The 23831-nt window shown below is 42.3% G+C and overlaps 1 protein-coding gene across 3 annotated transcripts in view; it reads left to right on the top strand.

Annotated features, from left to right (window-relative positions):
• ACAD9 (acyl-CoA dehydrogenase family member 9) overlaps positions 1 to 23831 on the top strand; it is a 1114604-nt gene that overhangs the window by 389475 nt on the left and 701298 nt on the right. For all 3 annotated transcript variants that reach the window (XM_044078083.1, XM_044078081.1, XM_044078082.1), the window contains exons 7-8: positions 6115 to 6286; positions 21027 to 21100. In XM_044078083.1, coding sequence (XP_043934018.1) covers positions 6115 to 6286; positions 21027 to 21100 — 246 coding nt within the window. The remainder of the gene's footprint in view (positions 1 to 6114; positions 6287 to 21026; positions 21101 to 23831) is intronic.

Raw genomic sequence — 23831 nt, forward strand, 5'->3', positions numbered from 1 at the left:
CTTTATGTAAAGAAGTAAAAGTTCCGAATGGTTACTGTCAGTCCATCCTGCCTCTTCTGCACAAGGATGATTGGATATGCTCTATCGGATCACCAGGATGCATACAAATATGAAGTTTGCAAATTGGAGTGAGTTTGATGGGAGCAGATGGAGACTGGCAAAGAATAGACCACTGTACCGCCAATGTCCATTGGAAGATTCACATAAAAAATCTTGGTAGTGGAACTAGAATAATAGCTGCTGTCATCGTTTCTCCAATTCCAGTGGTTGTAAGACAGTCCAGGTTTGCTCCCCCAGTCTGTTACATTATTTATGCTTCCCAGTAGATTTCCATTAGGAAGGTCTACAAAAGCAAATTGAAAAGATTTTCAATATGGGCTTCTAAAGAGAAGAGAACATTGACCCTTTTTCAGCACCTACTTCAGCCATCCTTCTCTTGGTATTCTTTTCAAAGAAGAGGCTAGTTTTTCCACCATTAAACTTCAACTAGCTGCAATATCCAATTTTCATGCCAGAAATAAATCTCTCTATCAGCTTCCAGGTTATGTAAAGCTTTTATGAAAGGAATCGTCCTCCTTAGACCACCCATTAAAGATGCAACTCCCCCGGGACCTCATGGTGCTTCTCTAGGGGTTGACTCATTGACTCAGAAACCCTTTGAACCAGCTGACAATTGTGATATGAAGTTTCTTTCGTGGAAAACGATTTTTTTGGTAGCAATTATTTCAGCAAAAATAATCTCTGAACTCCAGGCCCTGTCAGCTAGGCCCATCATTTTCCATAAAGATAGGGTGTCTGTATGACCCAATCCTTCTTTTATGCCTAATGTGGCTACATATACTAACATTAATCAATCCATACAGTTGCCAGTTTTCTTCCTGAACTTTTTTCGATAAAGGGAAATATATGCTGCATCTTCTTGACATTCATAGACAACTATGTTTCTGTCCTCACAAAACAAAATCATGCAGGAAGTCTGATAAGCTGTTTGTATCTTTTTCTCCTAACTGCTTAGGTGAAGCAGTTTTGAAAATAACTTTGGCCAAATGGATTACTGATTGTATTTCTTTGATTTATTCTTTGAAAGGTTTGGGATTGCCTAGACCTCCTACAGCCCACTGCACCACAGCTATGGCTACTTTATCTGCCTTTTCTCTAGAATTTCAGTTGATATCTACTCTGCAGCCATTTGGTCAAAGACTTGTACCTTTGTTACACATTGCACATTGGACATAGTCTCCAGAAGTAAAGCTTCCTTTGGCTCAACAGTGCTGTCAAATCCTTCCTTGAGGGCATCCCAAGAGTTACATAGCTGAGGACTCTGACCATTCAGTGAGAAAGGATGAAAAGGACATCAGATTTAGAAGTTATGTCCTTACCATAACTTGGCATCCGTATTGTCCATTTTTCATTCTTCCTCACCTACCCTCCCAGCCATCCCCCGGCCTTGTCACTCCTAGAAGGAACTTTGGCTGAGTTTTGGAACACTCTTATTCCAGGTTTGAATCTATATTCCATCTTGTATCTTCTGTTTCTTTAATCCAGTGGGCAGTAAGGCAGCAAACTTGATCTGAGGAGTTTGGGATGGTGTAGTGCATTATGGATAGAGGGATGAGCTCGAGACTAGGATCCAAGTCTTGAAAATGTGGCAGAGTCAGATTCGAGTATCTGATCTACAACCCATCAGTGAGGAAGAATGAAAAATGGATAGCACAGATGCCAGGTTATGGTAAGTACATAAGTTCTAATTTGTCAACTCACACTTTAGTGCAGTCCCTTATTTAAAGCGACTCCTGTGAGCTCAAAGTGAGTGAGTTTATTTATATTATAATAAAGAAGGTGGTGTTTTTGAGAAATACAGCATGTGGCCAGCTCCTTGTGTGGGATTTTAATTGAAGTAAAAAGTGTTAATTTTCAAAAGCATGTTGCTGATGTTTCATTTCCAGGATGTGTGACAAGTTGTTGGCATCTGCCTTTTGAAGACTGAGATACCTGTGTGTTTTGTAACTATTCATAAGCTTAATGACTAGCTTATTTTAGGGGTAAAGAGTAGGTGTGGTTTTGGTGTTCCAGACTTGTCTGAGTAGACATGGTATTCATAGGTTGATGCTAGACAATCAGTCTTCAGACAATTATGAGCCTAGCCAGTAAATGACATTTAGAAGTTTCCAGCTGTCTCAAGGAAGGCAGTGTGACAGAACTGGCGAGAATTTGTAGCTGTTCATCCAGTTATTAAGATAAGATTTGTCTTCAGAATGGCATGTGTACTACAGTTTGACAAGTATTTGGTTTATCCCAGAGGTAGGAATGCATTGGAATCTATCATGCCATTGTGATTTATTACTTAGCTGGTGAAGATTCAGGTCTTTTCGTTGGTATTTGGAGAACCTTGTGCTTTGCAAAGATATAGGTGGTCAAGGAGGGTAAGGTCTTCAATGGCATGAAAGACAAGACACAGATCATCATTGATGAGTCTTTAGCAGAGTGAATACAAGGAGAAGGCTGCCAGTCTGTCAAAATATCTAATGATCTTGAGACCAGTGATATAGAGAATCTTTGTGGTCACACAAGTAAAGGGATATGTTGTGACAGGTGCATACCAGAAGTGTCATATTTAAGACATCTGATGAGAAATGAGTAATAGGGAGGTAGGACTTTTGTGGATGTGCAGGAACTACACTTGGTTATTATCTGTGCTAGTTATTGTCAAAGGATAAAGTGTTATCAACAAAGATGCCTTGTCTGTATGGAGAGGTTTGTGTCATCTGTGTGGTAGGATATGAAATATTTTATCAAATTGACCTATACTACATTTTTTTTTGTATTTTGTTTAAGGACTTTGTCCTAGTACCAGTTATTGACCATAGTTTAATCCTTGTTGGAGCAGTTTTGTATTAATAAATGAAGGAATAACAGCAACCACTGTGTAGTGGTTTGCAAACATTGTCTGTTAATTCTCTGCAATTGTTATATGGACTGTTAAGTTATTGGAACATATGCTGCATTACATTCTTCATGTAAAGGAGCAAGACTAGCTTATTTGATAAATTTTCTTTATATTATATTTTTTTTCAAAGAATTTATGTTTTATTCCTTGTGCAAGCCTGCACTTATATTGGCTTGAAAGTCTGAGAAGTAAATGATAGGAGAGCTCTGTGGTATGCCACTGGCAGCATTTTAACTTTCAGAATACGGACCTGCAATTATAAGTACAAGAGTTCTTTCCAGTTAGCTATAAGAGAAACATAGGAACATGCTAGGCAAGTGATAATAGGAACCGTATGCCTAGTCACACACACCTTTAAGTAGGCAAACTTAAGTTCTCATCACCTCCCACCTATCCACTGCATAACATACTGATTTATAATCAGGTTTAGAAGTCTGTCTGTAGTACCATGCATGGGGAATTGTATCAACGGCCTTGGTCAAGATAAGTTGTAAATATTTCATGGCCACCGTCATCATCTTCTGGATTTTTTTAAGGTGTTAATGAGATTAAAGAGGCAGAAACAACTTTTGACAAAGCCAAAATGCTGTGGGTCTAGGGATAAGGCTTTCTAAACATCATTGTTTATGAATTTAGAAATTATATGTTCCATAAGTTTGCATATGAGACTCATGAGGACTATGGGTTTATAGTTTCCTGGGTCAGTGAAAAGCATTACATAAGCTGTTTTCAGAGCTTTAGGATGGTAACCTGTAGAGGGGCTTAGCGTAATAAATTAAGTAGGGGGTTCAGGTAAGTCACATTTGGAGCTAATAATCAAGTAGCCTTTTATATTATCAGATTCAGTGGACATGCTTGTTCGTAGCTAGCTTTTGAGAGGGCTAGGATGACTTGTAATTTACTGATAATAGGGGGGTGGACAGAGGAATCTGTAGGACAGCTGTAACTGTAGGTAGAGTAAAACTAGATAAGCCAAGCTGGTCAACAGAATGCTTTTGCCAAAACGGCATATAAAAGCATGTAAAACATTTTTAAGCCCTGCCTTTACTCCCCATGTGGGGCTGTTTACCCTCTGACTTATATATACCAGTTCTGTAGTTACACAATTTCAGGGAAAATGGAAATCACTTGGTAAGGTTGAAACTTGGCTCACGCATCTTTAGTCTTAAACCATAGCTGATGAGGTTCATAGGAAGTTACTAGGCATGCAGTCCAGGAGACCGGTGAGTAGCCTAGCCCAGTTTCCCTATTGCCCCAAAGCACTGTCTGGGTAAGTAAGTTGGTTAAGATCACATAGTAGGCAAATGGAAATCAAGGGAAAGCTCACAGCTTTATTTCTCTGCATTAACTAGCAGACAAACAGTAAATACCAAACATTATTCTGTTGAATCATTTTTATTTTATTTGTATTTTGTTGAACTGGTTAGTCCCACTAGGCCGATGACCTCTTTTCTGTGGAAACCTGAGATGGTATTCATAGTGTCCAGGAGAAATTTGGAAATACATTACAGAATTTCCTCTACTCCTTTTGATAGATGTGATGGGATCTTTTGCTTCTACATGAGATGCCACCAACAAAGGCAGATGGGACCTTGGTTTAATATCTCGACTGAAGTATGGCTCACTCAGGAATTCAGCACCCCTGTTATGCTGCACTGCAGTGCCAGTACTAGAAAAATGTATTCAAACACTTGATGTGCAACTGGAACCCACAGTCAGCTGATTTTAGAGCCAAAGGCAGATGTGCTGTATGTTAAATGACTCAAGGGTTAGAAACATAATCAAATCATTGATATAGGACACTTCCCAGTCATGCACTTTTTATGGGTCTGTTGTTCCTTGTGTATCGTTAATGCTGTAACAGTGCAAACTTACTGGGTCATTTCCCTCATTATGTTAATAAAGCTTAACCTCCAGTGTGGTATTGATTCTTTATACCTTCCGTTTACTTGTTTTTGGGGATAAATAGCAACTGTTTGAATTGTATTTGTTTTTATATTTGTATGTTTTTGGTTTTCATGGCTCCTTTGGATTTATATGAGACTGGCATTCTTTATGTCCTCAGCTTTTCTTGGGCCCTCAGATCAGAGTATGGCACTCTGTGCACTGTTTTATGATTAGAATTAGTCTAATGACTCAGGATTGCATCAGGACGACCTAGGTGACATCTGACTGCTGCAAAAGGTCATGATGTATTGCCAAAAGAGTATTATCAAGATCTAAAGATATAATCACTCTTTTATACTTTGCAGTGATCAAGCCAGTTATGTACAACACTCACTTTGAGATGCATCTTTCTCAAAGTTTTCTAACAAAAAAGATCACAGGCCTAAAGTTCCTAAGTTACCAAGAGAGAGAATGGTAACTCTTTGTTCAGTGTCTTAGACGTTTTTAATGGAAATCTCCATCTGTTACCACACAATTGGAAACCTCATTGTCCTAGACCTCCTGTATCTCCAAGTCCATTATCTCCACCTGTGCTAGAACTAGGAACCTAAATCTTCACCAGTAGCTAAATAAAACATGGCAGAAAAATAACCACCGCCTCCCAGACCTATAAAATAAACTTTCCTCTGCATGTCAAGCAGTGCACTTCGCTATCTTCCTTTTAACATAACCTTGACAAGCTAGATGGATATCTACAAATTTACTCCAGGATTGACTGGTATGGCCCTCCTCCATTAAGGTATGACCATGGAGTACTGCCAAGGCATGAATTTTCAAGTAACTCGGTGACCTTGGAATGTCTATGAATCTTTGCTGATGGACTGAAGTCCATTTCCAGTCAGTACCATCTCATAGCATAAATTCCGGCAGCAGTGCCCTCTTACTTTAACGTGCTACTATGGTACATATACTTGGACAACTGCCTCTTTTAAATTAAAATACATGCAGTATGTTTATCTTATCCACTGTTTGAACAAAAAATGCAAATTAATCTTTCTGTCTTAAAAGTGATGCATACTTAATATGAATTCGAGCTTGGAGCATGTGCAACTCTATTTAGTGTCCAACATGTGTTTGCTTTATTAGAATCTGTTTTACCTTTGATTGCATGTTAACCTTTACTATATCATAACTGTTGGATCAGGTAGATGACAATTGTATTTAGTTTTTTTTTTTTCAGGGCCTCATTTATAATTGGAAGAATTGCTTTTATTTTGCAGATTTGGATATCAAATGGTGGTATTGCTGATATATTCACAGTGTTTGCTCGGACAGAGGTGATTGAAGATGGTAAAACAAAAGACAAAATTTCTGCATTTATTGTTGAGAGAGCATTTGGTGGTGTTACCAATGGAAAGCCAGAAGATAAATTGGGCATACGAGGCTCTAACAGTGAGCAAAACTTTTCACTACAAAATGTACAGCTGACATTTTAAATGTTTGTTTCAGATTTGGATGTGTTGTGTTTCAGGAACAAACCTGCAAACTATTGTCAAAACATATAGACAAAATGATTTTGTATGTTAGTCAACGTCTTGCTTCTAAGTAAAGAATGGAACTTAGAAAAAATTATAAGCAGGCATTCAAAATTATGGATGTATTTTGCAACATCAGTTCATATTTGAAAAAAAAAATTTTGTAAAGGAGCAAACAGGATTGGTTTTTCGAGAGAGGCACTTAAGTATTTGGCACACAGTTTGTGGTTTTAATCTGTTTCTAAAATGCATTTTTAAGTAGCAGGATTTTTTTTTAAAAGAAACATTGACCATGTTTGAAAGTCACGGATACAGGATGATACTTTCATTATTTTTATTTGTTTCAGCAGTAGTGCACTGATCTCAGTGGGCAGTTTGCAGGCACAATGAATAGGATGGCATAATAAATGAACAAACATATTTACAGATACAAGGATATCCTACAAAACAAGTACATATTACAGATGCAAAAATGTACTACGATGTTTAGTTCAAGAAGCAGTTTACAAAGTAAAAATGTGGATGGGAAAATGGAATTATGCTTAACAGACTGGTAATGCTACCAGGGATATGGTAATAAATAAAAAGGAAATGATTGCATTAAATTTGGAAGGAGCTGCTGAAAATGCAACTCATTTCGTGACATGTTCATGGTATTCCCAATTTTTATGGAAATTATTCTGCTTCATACTGCTGCTTCTGTAAACATGGGGAAATTATTTGCAGTTGTGGCAGGGTAAAACAAAATTATGGATGAGCACAGTCAGTACCATGGTTATACCCCCCTCGCCCCCAAAAAATCAGGGAAAATGATATAAAGAATATGAAAATCATGTCTCGTAATACAGTAACCCGAAGCTTATAATTCTTTTCAGCAATGCAGATAATGTTTTAAACCAGAAACCATTTGAAATGTTGGGACCCCCTAATGCAGCAACTGAATGACTGTAAAATTGGACTTACAAATATTAAGTCCAAGGTGGCCATTTCTTGTGATATTGCTTTTTCTCCAAGGTATATAGAAGATGGGGGTGCTGGAAGTTTAAAAAAGAGCAATGTTCAAAATTTGCTCTTCTCCTGCATTTTTGGTCATTTTCTTTTTTGTTGTGTCAGCATTCTTCATTTCAAGTGCTGTCATTTCAATAGGCAACCCTTTGAACAACTGCAGTTTCTTTTATGGACCTCCAAGAACCTTCCTTCCTGGCCACCAGGAACATTTAGAAATAAAATCCTTTGTCTTGCTGAGAGGGTGGAACAAGCTGAATTGTTCCTTGAACCAAAAGGTCTGGAAGAGTCAAAGGAAAGTGATAAAATTGGCAATGGGGAGGATGGTGAATGCCCAAAAAGGGAGAAAGGAACTTTCTAAACCATGTAGTAACCTTTTTAAATGATGGAAAGTACCCAGGAGTCTCTGGTGATATGTTGCCAAAACTGGAAAAGGCAAAGTCATTCTGAGGGAAGGAGGAATCTTACCAAGGAGTAAAAGAGGTTGAATGTCAAACTGAGACAGCTTTATCAGGAAAATAAGTCTTTTGACCCTTTAATATCCTGAGAAGGCTTATCAGGAAACCCCCTCTTGGAAGAGTTGTTACCTCTAGGAAGCTGTCTTTCCTGCCTATACACAAAGGGAGGCTTAAATGGATAATTCTTCTAAAACTTAGGAATAGGAGAAAGGAATTTCTGTTTAAGGTCCTGATGATCTTCTCCTTATCTTGCAAGGTCTTGAAGAGCTCAGCAGGGGCTACAAAACCAAAAGAACTTTGAAAAGTCCCTGAGTAAAATCCTGCATTCTTTGTGTAGGTCCTTAACCACAGGAGCCACATGTCACTTTTTTATTTTTCAAAGGAATGCCAGCCCTGACAAACATAGGAGGGTCAGACACCTGCCTGACTTCAGTAAGGGAACCTGGAACTTCCTTCTCAACAAGAATCTGGGGAATTCCCCTGGGCCACTCTGAAATAATAAGTCGCTGTTCCCCCTTTTCATCTGCAGCAGATGTAGACAGACTCAGCAGACATGCAGGTAGGCAGCCCCATGTTGGCCTCCATCTGGGTTGTAACAGAGGAGGCTGGCTTTGGAACTGGACAGTCCATGGGATGTTCATCGTGCATACAGCTGCAGTCATAACAGATGGGTTCTCCTGCCATCAGGCGGATCCTCGGTCGGCCGAATTCCAAAGTCTAGGTCCGGCGTCGGTTGTCGTCGCTTCTTCCCTGACATCAGAGCGCCAGGGGTATAAAAGAACCAGCCGACGCCATTTTCTTTTGTCTTTCTTGCCGTGCGGTGCCCGAAGCAGAAGCAGTTTGCAAGTGCCGGTCGGCCAGCTCCTGAAATTACGAAAATTTTGCAACCGAAGTCTTCTTTAAAGCTAAGTACCCCATTGGGGAAACATTTCTTGCCTCAAACCGATGTCAGACAAAGTTAATAATTGTATTTCTTGTGGGAAGCAAATACCGCATAAGGATTTTCATTCCCTCTGCATTCCTTGCTTAGGCCCAGACCACGACGTCTCGGTCTGTCGTTTTTGTGCTACATTCAACAAACGCACCATTAAGCGTCGGGCGGAGTTCGCCCAGCATTATTTTGGTAAAAAATGTAACTATATTATGTCGTCGGATATTCCGACTCCAGTTTTGTCTAAAAAACACTAAGATAAGGACCGACACACGCGGTCCACGGCCTCCACCGACACCACGCCAAAGCCTACTACAGGTGGTCCGGTTCTCAGCGAGGCGCCTACGCAGCCCCTGCCTACCGACGACACTTCATTGGCGGTGTCTTCGGTGCCCGAGGTCGCAGGCTCCTCGGCCCACACTCCGACTACAGATACCGAAGCCACTCTTGGTGGTGAATCTCAATATGTAGACAGGTCTGCCTCCTCTCAAGGTGTCTTCAGACCTTCCTCTTCTTTTTCTATCAAGGCTTTCACTAAGTCTAAAGCAGTCATGCATTCTAAGAGACAAGCTCCACAGGGCCCTTCCCCAGGCCCCAGGCCCCATGCCTAAAAAACAGATGCTTAAAATGGCTGAGGATTTGATTACTCTTATCAGGGGATCTCAACCCCCCCCCCGGACAAAAAGCCCAGAGTGGAGGAAGAATCCCCCTCCTCTGACCAGGCCTCCATTATTTCAGAACACTCTGATGAACAGGAACATTCTTACTCCCCTTTTGAAGATTCTGATGCTGAGGAGTCCATTCCCTCTGTCTCCCCCCCCCCAGAGGATTACTCATTTGGGGAAACCTTGCATACATTAAGGGAACACTTCCACTGGGAAGGCCAAGAGTACTCATATTCCAAGAAAAGGCTTGGGGACTTTCTCTTGCTACCTCAGCACAGGCCTCTAGCTATACCTCCTGTCTTAGACATCCTAGATGATGTGTACTCGGAGGCCTGCCTTAACCCGGATTCTTTACCTCCAGCACCAGTCAAGCCTGACAGGTATTACCGGGTTCCTGACTCACACCAATTTTTATACAGAAGTCATGCAGCTGACCCAGAAACTATTTCACAGGGCCCCAAGGGAATTAAGGCCTCCACTGCAAAAAACCCATTACCTTCCGAGAGGGACTCCAGATCCTTAGAAAGGTGGGGAAAAAAGGTATACACCTCTGCCACCTTAACCATGAGGGCATTAAACTGCCAGTTCCATATGCTAAAGTACCAACAGTTTCTGTTATCACAGTTGAGAAGCAAAATGTCACAACCTGAACAACCAGACTTGAAGGAGTTGCAGGATTTGATACATAGTGCAGAACAAGTGGGTAAACATACCTTGCAATGTGGTTTTGATGCTCTAGAGGCCTCATGTAGAGCTGCTGTTACAGGATCAGTAATACGTAGATATGCCTGGCTCAACGAGCAAACCTTACCAGATCATGTCAAAGCTAAATTACTAGATGCCCCTCTTCAAAAGGATGTATTATTTGGTGATAAAGCTGAGGAGGTATTAAAGAAAATGGAGGAAAAAGCTAAATCGATGCAAACAGTGAAGGATTTTCTACAGGTACGTCCTCCACGTTTCAGTAGAAATTGGCCTTCCATAAATTGGTCCTTTCCAGCCATGGACAGACCCCAAAGAGGTAGATACAGGTGCCCGAGGGGCAGAGGGCAATCTCAAGGATCGTATAGGGGCAGACAATGGCAAGCTCCTACACAAAGAGGTGGTGAGGATAGTTCACAGACAGTCAGAAAGCAAGCCCAATGACTTTCCCCTTTGCATGCCAAGCAAGGCTCAAATGGCAGCACCCTTAGGAGGAAAACTGGCATTTTCAAAAAATTGGCATATTGCCACAAAAGGCAAATGGATCCTGGACATTATAAACAGAGGCTACAGATTCCATTTTCACACCCTTCCAAAAATGAGAGGCATGCCAACCCTGCCACACAATCAAAGGGCAGAGGCATGAAAGCTATTCAAGAGGTACCTACTCACGAACAAGGTCAAGGTTTTTATTCAAGACTATTCCTGGTACCAAGGAAGGGAAAAGATTGGAGACCTATATTGGACCTATCCATCCTAAACACATTTTTAATCGTACCAAAATTCAAGATGCTCACATTACAGCAGTTTCTTCCCATGCTGGTTAAGGAGTCTTGGCTGGTAACATTGGACCTCAAGGAGGCATACCTGCATGTCCCAATCAGACAAAATTGCAGAAGATACCTCAGATTTCTTGCAGGTTCAACCCATTATCAATTCTCTGCATTGCCCTTTGGCTTATCTACTGCGCCCAGAGTATTCACAAAATGCCTGGCATCAGTAATTGCCTACTGCAGACTTCAAGGGATACAAATATACCCATATTTGGACGACTGCCTGATCCAAGTGGACAGCAAGCACATACTTCTGAAACATCTGGCTTTTGTAATAAGGTTGTTGAATTCTCTGGGATACACAGTCAACAAATAGAAATCAAGGCTAATACCCTCTCAGAAAATAATTTTCCTGGGTGTCAACTTGGACACAAACACCCAGATGGCCTACCTCACGCCAGAGAAGCAGGGGCAACTAACTCAATACTTCAAAACACTAGCAAATTTCACCAGGCTGACTGCAAGGAAAATCCTGCAGGCTCTGGGATTCATGGCATCTTGCATCCTACTAATCCCATGTGCAAAGCTGCATATGAGGAAACTTCAGTGGTACCTGAAAAACCTATGGTCTCAACACAGCCACAGTTTGGAAACAATAATACCACTAATTCCATGTCTTCAAAAGGAATTTCTGTGGTGGGCTCAAGCATGCCAAACAAACACAGGTCTCCCATTCTGCAAGCCTCAAGCAAATCAAGTCATCACAACAGACTCCTCGGACTACGCCTGGGGGGCGCACATGACAGATCGGTGCATTCAGGGCAGATGGTCCCAAAAAGAAAAGCACCTTCACATCAATCAAAAGGAAATGCTAGCAGTAACAAATGCTATTACAGCTTTCAAAGACCTTCTGCATCCAGGTCAACTATTGATAAGGACAGACAACACCACAGTAATGTGGTACATAAACAAACAGGGAGGAACCCATTCATACCCCCTGTGCAGGCTGGCCATGTCACTTTGAGACATGGCCCTGGAATTTCAAATCGAACTTCAAGCACAGTACTTGCCAGGCAAGGAAAACACACTGGCAGACAACCTGAGCAGGAATATGACAGATCCACACGAATGGAAGTTGCATCCTCAAGTTTTTACAGAGATAATTCAAGCATGGGGAAGGCCAGACATAGATCTCTTTGCCTCCCACAAAAATCGCCAATTGACAAAATTCTGATCAAGGACTTTCCATCCACAGGCCTGGAGAGTGGACACTCTCTCTTTCAGTTGGACAACAATGACAGTTTATGCCTTTCCACCTCTTCCTCTACTGCCCAAAGTTCTACTAAAAACCAGAGCAGACAGACCAAAGATGATTCTCATTGCTCCAGACTGCTGGCCAAGACAGCACTGGTATCCACTCCTGAGGAGCCTGACGCATTCCCCTCCATGGACCCTACCTCGAATGCCTCTTCTGACTCAGCACAGCTTCACAACTCTTCACAGTCAGCTGAAAACACTCAATTTGGCCGCATGGAAGATTCCTTAACATCACAACAGACCCTACTCTCCAAGGAGGTGCAGGATGTCATTTTGGAGGCCAGAAGGCCGTCTACCAGAAAAGCTTACTCCGCAAAATGGAAACGGTTTTGTGCCTGGAATGAGAAAAAGGGCCAGGATCCTGGAAAAGTGAATTTACCTCAAATATTACAGTATCTAGCTGAGCTGATAAGCAGTGGGCTTTCATTCTCCTCCATCAAAATCCATGCCTCAGCCATTTCTGCAGAATACAACACTGATCCACCTTTATTCTCTCACCCCCTCTTAAGACAGTTCATCAGAGGGGCAAACAATATAAAACCCCCAAGGAAACAACCAATACCTGCTTGGGATCTCAATTTCATACTAGAAAAGCTGACCCTGCCTCCTTTTGAGCCAGCTGCCTCAACAGATTTGCAATATTTGTCCTGGAAAACAGCTTTTCTTTTGGCTATCACCTCAGCTCGTAGGGTATCGGAACTACAAGCCCTCATGGCTGTGCAGCCTTTTATCATCTTCCATCAGGACAGAGTTTCCTTACGAACCAACCCGTCCTTTATGCCAAAGGTGGTATCCAGGGTAGCTTTGAATCAGGCTATACACTTACCTACCTTTTACCCTAATCCTCAGAACAAAGGGGAGAGATTACTACATTCCTTGGACATCCACAGACAGCTGCATTATTATTTGGACAGAATAAAGCCTTTCAGAAAATCAGAACAGCTCTTTGTGTCCTATGCTGTAGGAGCTCAAGGGAAACCAATTTCCAAACAGACAATCTCAAAATGGATAGCCCACTACATACGCTTTTGTTACTCTTTTCATGGTAAGACTGTACCTGCAGGCATCAGATCTCACTCCACAAGGGCCACAGCTACCTCTGCAGCTTTCTTCAGAGGAGTTCCTACCAAGGATATATTGGAAGCAGCCACTTGGAGTTCTGTGCATACCTTTTCCAAGCACTACCACCTGCCATTATACTCCAAAACTAGAGCAGGCTTTGCCACAGCAGTCTTGCAGGGCATTCTGGCTCCTCCTAGTTCCACCTAGTGCCTACCACCCCTTTCTTAGCTTTGGGATTCTACCCATCTATTATGACTGCAGCTGTATGCACGATGAACATAGTACAGTTTTGTACCTACCATAAATGTAGATGTTCGAGTGCTAATACAGCTGCAGTCCAGGTTTCCCCTCCCTCCTTCCCCTCTTGGGGTATTCTTTTATGGTGTATTTGCTTGCGACTACTGTTTTTTGATCATATTGCATTGCTTTATTACACAAATTTATGTATTGCCTTCCTTCTGGGGGCACCTGACATCTGGGGCAAGAAAAACTGAAGAAAATGGCGTCGGCTTGGTTCTTTTTTACCCCTGGCGCTCTGACGTCAGGGAAGAAGCGACGACAACCGACGCCGGACCTAGACTTTGGAATTCGGCCGACCGAGGACCCACCTGACGGCAGGAGAACCCAGCTGTTATGACTGCAGCTGTATTAGCACTCGAACAGCTACATTTATGGTAGGTACAAAACTGTACTTTCTCCATCCAACCTCGCAGAGTTGTTTGGAAGAGGCCAGATGGCAGAAGTCTCAAGATGTGGGTTTTTAGATTTTTTTTCTTACGAGGAGGATGAATGTCAGAGTGGGAGGATTTAGAAGCCGTGGTTCCCTGAGCTAATATCTTTAGGCATTGGTTCTCTAAATATGTTGAAAGTGAAGACAATCAGCTACTCTGGGTCTTTGGTACAAGTGCCTGACAAATTTCACACCATGTTCATAGGTGCGTACTAGGCTAATGGCCCTGGGGCCTTTACAAGCCTAGCCCATAGGATTACCCTGGCATCGTGCCACCCGACCTAAGTTCCCAGTGCCTCTGTCGAGTAGAGCCTCTGGAGGTATCCACGGGTGAATTTTCCATTTCCCATCCACTCATCAAGATTTCTCTTGAAGAGGGCCAGTGAGATGCTCTGTTTTACATGTTTGTTCCATAACATGGGCAGTCTCTGGGTTATGAACCTGACTTGGAGTCAGCTACTTTCACACTGTGGGTTCTGTCTGTGAGCCAGTTTGCAATCCACCTAGTGGTATAGGGGTTGATGCCTAGCTTAGTGAGTTTTTCTATGATTCCTGAGTGGGGAATGATATCAAGGGCCTTGGCCAGATCAAGGTAGGCTGTATGAACCACCTTGCCTTCATCCACAACTCTGGTAACGGACTCAAAGAAGTCGACTAAGTTGAGCAGGCATGATCTACCCTTCATAAAACTAGACTGTGTGGGATCCAGAGTTTGGAGATTCCCTATGTCCTTGTTTATTAGGTCCATGATGATATGTTCCATAGCTTTGCATATCAGACTCGTCAGGTTAATGGGGTGATAGTTCCCCCCTTTTTTGTGGAGATGGATAACTGTAGCAGTGTGCTATTTGGTACAGACAAAGCCTGAGGTAAGACTGATTAAATAGGGCACACAGGTGAGGTGCCAGTTCACTCTGTACTTCATGTGGAACACGGCCAGGGATATTTTTAGGTCCCATAGAAGCTGTATTCTTGGCCTTGGACAGTGCTGTTTTAACCTGTGCAGCAAGTAATACTGGGTGGCTGGCAATCTACTAGTATTGTGATTGGTCCTTTGGGGGGGGGGGGGGATAAAGTTGGCACTGAATCTTTCGGCCAGTATATTGGCAATATCTGTTGGCTTGGTATAGGAGGTACCATTGTGCAGTAGCTCAGAGCAAATCTGGGTATTGCCATGGAGATTCTTTACATAACTATAGAAGGCATTGCGGTTGTCTTTACTATCTGCTGCAATTCTGTTTTCATAGTTAGCTTTAGAGGATTTGATGAGGGATCTCAACTTTTTGTTTAGACTGATAAGGGAGGTTTTTCCAGTCTTGGGACTTCACCTTATTCCACATCAGATTCCTCCTTCTGTTGTAGAGTTTCATTATGGCTGGGAACCACCAGATTGGCTTCCTTTTTTTGGAGGAAAGCGTCTTGATTCTGTTGGGTATGGCGAGATCCATGCATTTGTGTTCTTACAGTGCATTGGTGTATGATTCGGCAGTCATGCAACTATTCTCCATTTGCATGGGTGCCGTGTGAAGTTAGCCACCTCCATTTTTAGGAGCCCAGAGTTAGCTTTGGAGACGTTTGTCATGATGGTTACCTTTGCGGGGGGGGGGGGGGGATTTCCAAGGTGATTAGTTTGTGGTCTGATATAACCAGGGAGCAACAGTCGCCAATATTAGTAATGACCAGGTCAAGGATGTTGCTACCTCTAGTGGGGGTAAGAAAGAGCTGGTCCAGGGCATTGGAATTAATGAATTCCAGGAAACATTGGCCAAGTGTATTGGTACATGAGTATTTTTCCCAGTTAATGGAGGGTTAGTTGAAGTCTCCCTGTTTAAGAATGTTAGGTTGGGCCCTAATATTCTCCATAGTGCTTAGGAACTTGGAGTGCGAGTCTTGGGACATGGTTGGGGACCTGTAGCAGTCTATGACCTGAATCGCTGTCTTACCCAATGTTAGCTGCACCTGAAGTTTCTCTGATGTGTCATGTTGGGCTACCAGTCTGGAGGTGTATGCATCCTTTATGATTATGGAAACACCACCGCCTTTGAAGCTTCGGTCCAAGTTCTGGGGCCGAAAGGTGTGAAATGCGTTATAGCCTAATAGTGCAGGGGTGCTTTCTGCTGCCTTAATCCAGATCTATGTTGTAGCACAAATGTCAATGTTCTCCATTTGAAAGTGTGGTTCGTGCGAGTGTATTTTGAGATTTAGACTTCTAGCTTTGAGCAGCATGATCCTCAGATTGCATTTGTTTGTAGCTGTTGCGGTGGTAATTTGGTCTTTGGAACACTGCCTAAAAAGGTATTATAGGGGTGGCAAAAGCTTTGGCCAGGGGTGACAGATGCAGGCTGTCTCTGGCAAAGCATCTTGGTCTGTTAATCATGTCATCCTAGGCAGACACTTGATCCCCTTAGAATGACACCAGAAAATTAGCCAGTTGTTGAAATCAATCATTTTCTGCTTGTACTGTGGTATCATTCTGGGTGATGGTAGGATGCTGCTCAGGGCTAGTGTCATACTCGCCTGGGCTACATAATCCGAGAGCTCCTCCATGTCTCTTTTCATGTAGTCCAGGGAGGTACGTCTCAGGTCGTTCACACCCACATGTACAATTACAGAGTCATATTTGCACCTGTTGTTGAGGGACCTGAGTGCATGCATTATGTGGCTGATCCTGGCAGTTGACTGTTACTTTCTCCTTATTCAACCTAGTGAGTGAGACATTGGTGTACCTCACTATCGAGTCACCTATGATTAGTGTGTTGAGCATGCTGTTTTGTCTTAGGGGCTTTGGTTGAGTTGCACACTATTTAGTAGGGTTATGTGTCTCGTGATTAGTATTGTGTTGTGGTGGTAGAGTGGTTTTCTGCCTTGGTGGTCACTGTTGTTTGGGTAGATTTTTATTGAGGCCTTCATGAAGGTGGGTGTGTGGTTTGTGTTTTTATGTGAAGGCAGTGCTAGTGTGTGTTCTCGAGGGCTATGTGTTCCATGTGGTGTGGTGCAAGTGTTGACCTTCTCCTCTTGACCAGCTATTCCGGTCTTGGCTGGAGAGTGCGTGGCTTCCAATTTGGATATATAAGTGCATCTCTCACAAGTCTGAGTGTTGGGAGGTAAGAGGAGAGGGTTGTCGGTGTACATGAGGCAGTTGCTGCATTGCCTCAGGATGCCCACGTTCACCAGGTTAATAGGAGAAAGCACGGGGAACTGACCTTTAGACATGCCTGGAGGAGTGGGCATTAATAATAAGTACTGGAGCCGTTTCCTTGTAGAACGTTTAGTGCTGAGCACTTTTGTGTGCTACAATAATTGCTACAAGAAGTCTGTTAAAGTGCTAGACTAACAAGCTAGTAAAAGTGCAGGAGAGGAAAGAACTAGCAGGTCTAAGGGAAAAATTGAAGAGCAGACTTTGGGACCGCTCAGAAGCTTGCAAACTGTCCTGGATACAGCAAGTCTGTGTCTGGACTAAACTAGTTACAAGAAAGGTGGGAAACAAGAGAAAATGCAGGCTTTTAAACCAGAAAGTTGAAAGAGATGGAAAAAACTGCCCAAACAACCAATAAACTACAATTTCTGGGCCAGAAACCACTCCTTGTGGTTGATAGGCTACCTGGTGCTTACCGTTCCCACTGATGAGCTAGAAGGCTTCCCTCCAACACAGAAAGGCTTGGGGGGGCTCAGAAGCATACAAACACTCCTGGCTACAGCAAATCTGTATCTGGACTAGACTAGTTACAGGAAAACTGGGAAACAAGTGCAAATGCCGGCTTTTAAACCAGAAAAGGTGAAAGAGATGGAAAAACTGCCCAGACTGCCAATAACTGGGTAGCACCTAAATAGAAAAGGCACTTGTGTCTATTTTTTTTTGAGGAATCTGGGTTTGAAGGATGTCTAAGCTACTGTTCCATTAAAGTGCATCTGGCAGCAATTTCCAACTTTTATTTGGAACGTCAATCTACTTCCCTGATTTCACTGAAGTCCACCATAGGAAACCTGGACATCATACTCGAAAAATTAACTGTGCCACCTTTTTGAGTTATTGGTCTCAGCATGCCTAAAATTATCTGGCTTTGAAACCCTCTCTTTAGTATTTGCTACCTTAATAAATAAAGTTTTGGAGGTAATTCATTAACATCTCCGAGCTTACGAACATCCTTAAATTCCAGAGCATTTTCTGAAAAGTCAAGTTAAAAAGCGTAAGCCCAACAAATTTAAATGTCTGAACAGTGACTGCTGTTAAAAAGGTGCAAGCAGCAGTGCTGTCAGTAAGTCGTTACACTATTAGTGCATTCACAGTCTGCATATCAGTATGGTAATAAATGTGTAGTAATGCACACAAAACAAGAATTATACTTTTCTGTAAAATTTCTCAAATAGCTTTCATATTTTGTGAGCTGTACAACCTATCGAGCATGTTTTTCACCCGGACTGTAATTTTCACATGATTTTACCCAGAAATTCCTTTCAGTGCGTACTGTTTATTGGTATGTTCACAGAGATATGAAAAATATACTTATTTGTGTAATTAACAGTATAAGAAATAATACAGAATATCCCTCAAAATCAGAGTTGTAGCCAGCTGATTAGCAGCCCGTGCAACTCCCTGATCAATTCTAAGTTATGGAGAAAAAAAAAGTTATTTGAACCATAACCCAAACCAGTAGCTACAAATGTCAACAAGCAACTTGCTACAGCGTAGTACCAGGCAAGGAGTGCGGAGTGCTTCAGCCCAAACTGCAAATGCAGTTTTGACTTTCAGAAACTGAATGCCAGTATTGATGATCATGTTCGATACCTTGCCCGTAGGGTGGCTGCCCCCTTCACCCACTATAGCTAACGCCTCTATTCAGGATGTATAACTTACAGTGCAAAAATGTTTGATGGTGTTTTTCAGTATCAACTAAGGCTTCATCTGATTACTAGCTGGTTGTTTTGTGAGTCACTTTGTTTATGTAAATAATGCATATCTCCATATCTACTAGCAACCAGCTAGCAAAGTTTCTGAAACAGTGCATCATACAGGGACAGTGATGTGATTTTTATTTCCCCACCATGCCCCTTAATAGCATAACACTCTGTAATGAAAATGTGATTGCAAATTTGAAAGTATGAGTGACCAGTGACAGCCAGTGATTAATATCTTCACTTCAGGACATCCTAGATTAACCGTCTTAGTGCCATTTTGTCAGTCATACCTTTCCTTATGCTGCCTGTTATTAACTGTTAGTCACATTAGATAAGGATTCCTGCCCGGAATGTATCAGGATGCCATGATAAGTTGTGGATATTAACATGAAACTATTCAAAAAGTTCATATAGTCCTAAATGAGTTAACAGGCCCAGTCAATCAAATCTTTAATGCTCTCTCTTAATGAAAAGTGAGGTCATTTTCAGGACAGATGCCACATTCATGCTAATATTGGCTAGAAAAGCAAACCGTACTGTGGCAAGGAAGAATACGTACTGCACTGTGCAGATGTCTGCAGGCAGCTTAAAACCCAAGCCATGTCCACAAGGATAGGCAGCTCATTGTAGCCTTTTCTACTCCAAGGCTAGGAAAAAGTGTCTATTTTCACTGTGTTTATATGGCTAAGCAAGAGAATTCTGCCTAAAGCTCATTTTGCCAGAGCTATGGCCATATCTGCAGCCTTCGTGCACAGTGTTTTGATCATCTTTAAATACCCTTGTCAGACCGTATAAGCTGGGCACAATATCCAGATCTTGATCTGCTTCCAGGGCTGACATCATCTGGGGTATGTTCTCCCAGAAGAAGTCACAAAGAAATTAATTGCCAAGGACTCATTATTGTTGGTTACTGAAGGTGGACCTTGTCTTATCAAGTGTAATAGTTCTGTGCTTGCTATAATTAGTAGATCTGTAAGAACTGGGTAATTTTCAGAAACATTTTACACTTTGAGCAGGTTATTACCACTAGGCCAGTGCCCGCTTTTCAGGGGAGACCTGTGGTGGTATTCATACTAACTAGGGGGAATTTGGCCAGGGCACTTTTGAACCGTACTCTTTTCGATAAGTGCCCTGAGACTTTTTTTTTATATCCTCTTGAGCTACCAGCAACTAAGGCAGATGGGACCTTGGCTTAGTGTCATCAGAAGGACAATACACAAAGGAGTGCAGCCTACCCCGTCCCCCCTTACACTCCACTGCGCTGTCAGTACTGAGATATTAATTCAACTACCTGTTGTGAGAATAGAACCACATCCTTTTGCACCAAATGTGAATGTGCTACCTGTTGAATTACTAAGTTCCCTTGCCTCATCCACCTACCTGGGATGCATTTGGTCTGGTTTATCTTACTTCTCATTTTGTTTTCTACTCATGTTTGCTCTTTTAAGTTTTATTTTTTTATTTACTTGTTATCTGGTTAAACTAAGGGAATAGAAGTGTACTTTTTCAGGGACAGCCCAGGAACATTATCTGGTTAAGTGACTTGCTCAGTGTTGCAGAGTAGGCAAATAGGGGAAGATGGAATCAAACTCTGGACTCCAGGAGGCAGCATTCTAGCAGCTGATAGCCTTAAACTTCTCTGCTTTCAGTACCTCTTCTTACTAAAGAAGTGGTGGGTGATTGTGGGTGAGTGTGAGTGGTGTGGTGTGTGGGGTGATGCATGCATAATTGGAAGGAAAAAGGTGCTTTGCAGCCTGGAAGATTTTATAAGCCAGGTAGTCTTAATGCCTGGAGCATACATCCCTGTTACTGAAGATGGATACACTATGTAGAAATCTGTTGTAATTGTAAGTAGATTAATTTGTTTTTTATTCCATTTTCTTTTCCCTGTGCTTAGGAATATACTATTCAATTTGTATATGTGTTTGTATATAGTCTTGAATGGCCTTTTCTTTTAAGCAAGGAAGGTATTTTGTTAGTTGAGTGCTTTTAGACTGCTAAAATAAGCCAGTCTGGCCTTTTTTTGTAATTAAAGAAAATGGTTTGCCCAGAATATCTTTGAAGTAAAATTTTGTCATTTATTAATTGTGTTTTTCTTCTGTCTCACACAATTTACAGCTTGCGAAGTTAATTTTGAGAATACCAAGGTACCAATAGAAAATATAATTGGAGAAGTAGGCGGTGGATTTAAGGTGAGTAAATAAAACATTGCATGATGATAAGTTGATACTTATGGTTCACTCTTCTTGAGTAGCGAGTACCAGTAATCATGTTGCTGCTTGTACTGAGTAATAAGGGGACCCAGCAACCACCATGGTGCCCACTTTGCTGCTGTTTGTGTGAGAGGTTTGTTCATGATTTCTTTATAGATCCATGCCATATTTTAGTGCTTCTGATGTTTACAGGCAAGTTTTGTTTTTAAACATATATATGCTGACTTACTTTAAGCATTTTGACATCTATTTCAAAGGGCAGGAACCAGTGCTTACACTTCTTTCCCTATGGGTTATACCCAATAAGTTGTAATTTTAGAATTTGTTTTATGTAAACATTTTATTTAGTGATATAGTTCATGGCCAGATTAGTACACTGGCTCAAAGGCTATTTTAGAAGCTGCCTTCTCTCTCAAGAAGTCACATGGTACAGATGTATTAGACTGGCCACAAAGTGCTTTGGCAAGGTTTTCAAAAGAACGCTAAATTATCTGTACAGTAACAACTACAATGAATTATATCAAGTGCAAGAAGTAATTTGTACAAGTCTGCAGGAGCTGTGCGCATTTTGGAAGGGTGTGTTTAGGTTTACTGTATATATCAGTGCTGTTAGATGTTTATTTGGTAACAACTCATGATCTTTGTTGAGGAGGGTTGCTGTAACAGTAAAACATAGCATTTTGATCATTTGGGTTTCTTGCGTCTTTTCTGACAAGATATTGAAAAGTAAAGGCATCCTCCCTGCTAGGAGCCAGTTCAGCACCGTCCTTGGCTAGGTGTTGACATGGGTAATCACCAGGCTTACTTTTATATCCCGTATTATTTCATGTTCTCTTCATATGTTCTTGAGATGGGTTATTGTTGCAGCTCTGTCGCAAGCCGTCATCCAATATTCATCCAGATTTTTAGAGATGAGCACCCTTCATCCTTTGCCAGACTGATGTAAACTTTGACATGGGTGTCCTTGCATACCTAGAATAAAGATGTCATCCACCTGCACCATCTTCCTTTTTTTTTTAAATAAAACATTGTCGAATGTAGTACTGTGCGAGAACCGAATATCGAGTAGTCTGCCCATCTAGCCCTCAGTCTAGAGAGTGAGCTGATAATTACACCACTGAGGACCTCTGTTTTGTCCTTTTAGTTTAGTTGGATGTTTTTTTTAATTTTTGAAGTATAGGTGATGTCAGCCTGACATTCGACCTGCACAAAGGTGGAAGGGTGTATCTAGCAGCAGTTGCCTTTCCCTTTAGTATAGTTTATAGGTCTGTTTGGGGGTTTTGTCTGCTGGTTTCTTTCACTTTTCAATTTTTTGGTTGTAGTTTTCTCTTTGTTTGTGTCTGTGCTTGTGTGCACTTGTAGGACTATGTCTGAAAGAGACAAGCTCACTGGGTTTAAAAGATGCTGTTCTTGTGGGCGTAAGATGCCTAACTCTGACACCCACAAGAAGTGTGTCTGTTGTCTGGGATCCGACCACCTTAAGGCTGATTGCTCCATTTGTGCTGCATTCAACCCTCAGGCATTAATGGATTGCTGGACAAATTATTGCTCAAGGGTATGACACAAGGGGACCCTTTTGTTTCAAGCTGTCCCTCTTCTAGTGGCCATAAAAAAATCTAAGAGGAAAGACTCTTTTTGCCACCCTGGGAGCTTCTGCTCCAGCACCACAAAAACGGCCCAGACATTTGGATCATAGTTTTCTGGATCCAAAGCTGTCTTTGATTGTTTTGAATCCAAAGTCCCAGGATCCATCACTAGGTGCCAAGGTCTCCTTGACTTGGAGACTCTCAGATCTTATATCCGTTACCTCAGATCTGTCAGCTCCCTCTGATCCAGGCAGGCAGTTCAGCCAGTGTTGGAGCTGATGTGTGTGTTGGATCGGGAGTTAATTATTCAGGGCTCCCCAGCAGGATATTCCCAGGATGTAAAGTTTTTGGCTCCCAGGCTTTATGAGTCATTCCCCAGATCAGGGACAGCTCAGGGTGGTGGTAGGATCCAAACTGGCTTCTCCATCTAAATCTACCCATTCTTTGGCCTCTTCCAGATCCTCCAGGAGCCTCTTACCTTCTGATATAGACAGGAGGAGTTTCTTTTGGGCCCAGATAGAGATGGGCCTCTTAGCATCCCCAGCCTGTTTGGGCTTGGGGAGATCTCCAGCTCCTAGATAGTTTCAGAATCTTGGGTCCCAGTTTTCCCTAGGGAAGCATCGGCGGATTGTGGATTTCAAGGTTTCCCTGCTCTGTCAGGATCCCTCACCAGCTGTTTTCCTTTACTGTCGGATCAAAGCAGGTCTCGACTCTGGGAAGCTGGAGCCAGGTCTCTGGGGAGGGGTTCATGTCCAGGCCATCTGGCTTGTTCCCTAGGGGGCTTCGGCCTTTGACAGCTCGAGACTGGGACTGCTCGGAGGGCTGGGATCTGTGGCTGGCTCCACACCCTCTTTCCTTGTGGCTTTGGCTACTGGGGATGGAGTTTCTTCGAATCCTTCGGCCTTTTGGGTGGTAGAGCGGACCTTCTTCTGATCTGGAGCAGTGTCTTTCCCTCTACCAGGAACATCCCAACCCATTACTATCAGGAGCCCTGAGCCCATTCATCCTATCCAGGGTCAGTCCTCCCGAGATAGCCTTCAGACATCCAGAACCCCAGGGATTCCCCTCTCTTCCAAGTCCTCTCCTGAGTCCCTTACAGAAGAGGCACCACGGAAAAGACAGTG

This window comes from Protopterus annectens, chromosome 7.part0, assembly GCF_019279795.1.
Source record: "Protopterus annectens isolate FY-2018-M chromosome 7.part0, PAN1.0, whole genome shotgun sequence".
Lineage (NCBI taxonomy): Eukaryota > Metazoa > Chordata > Ceratodontiformes > Protopteridae > Protopterus > Protopterus annectens.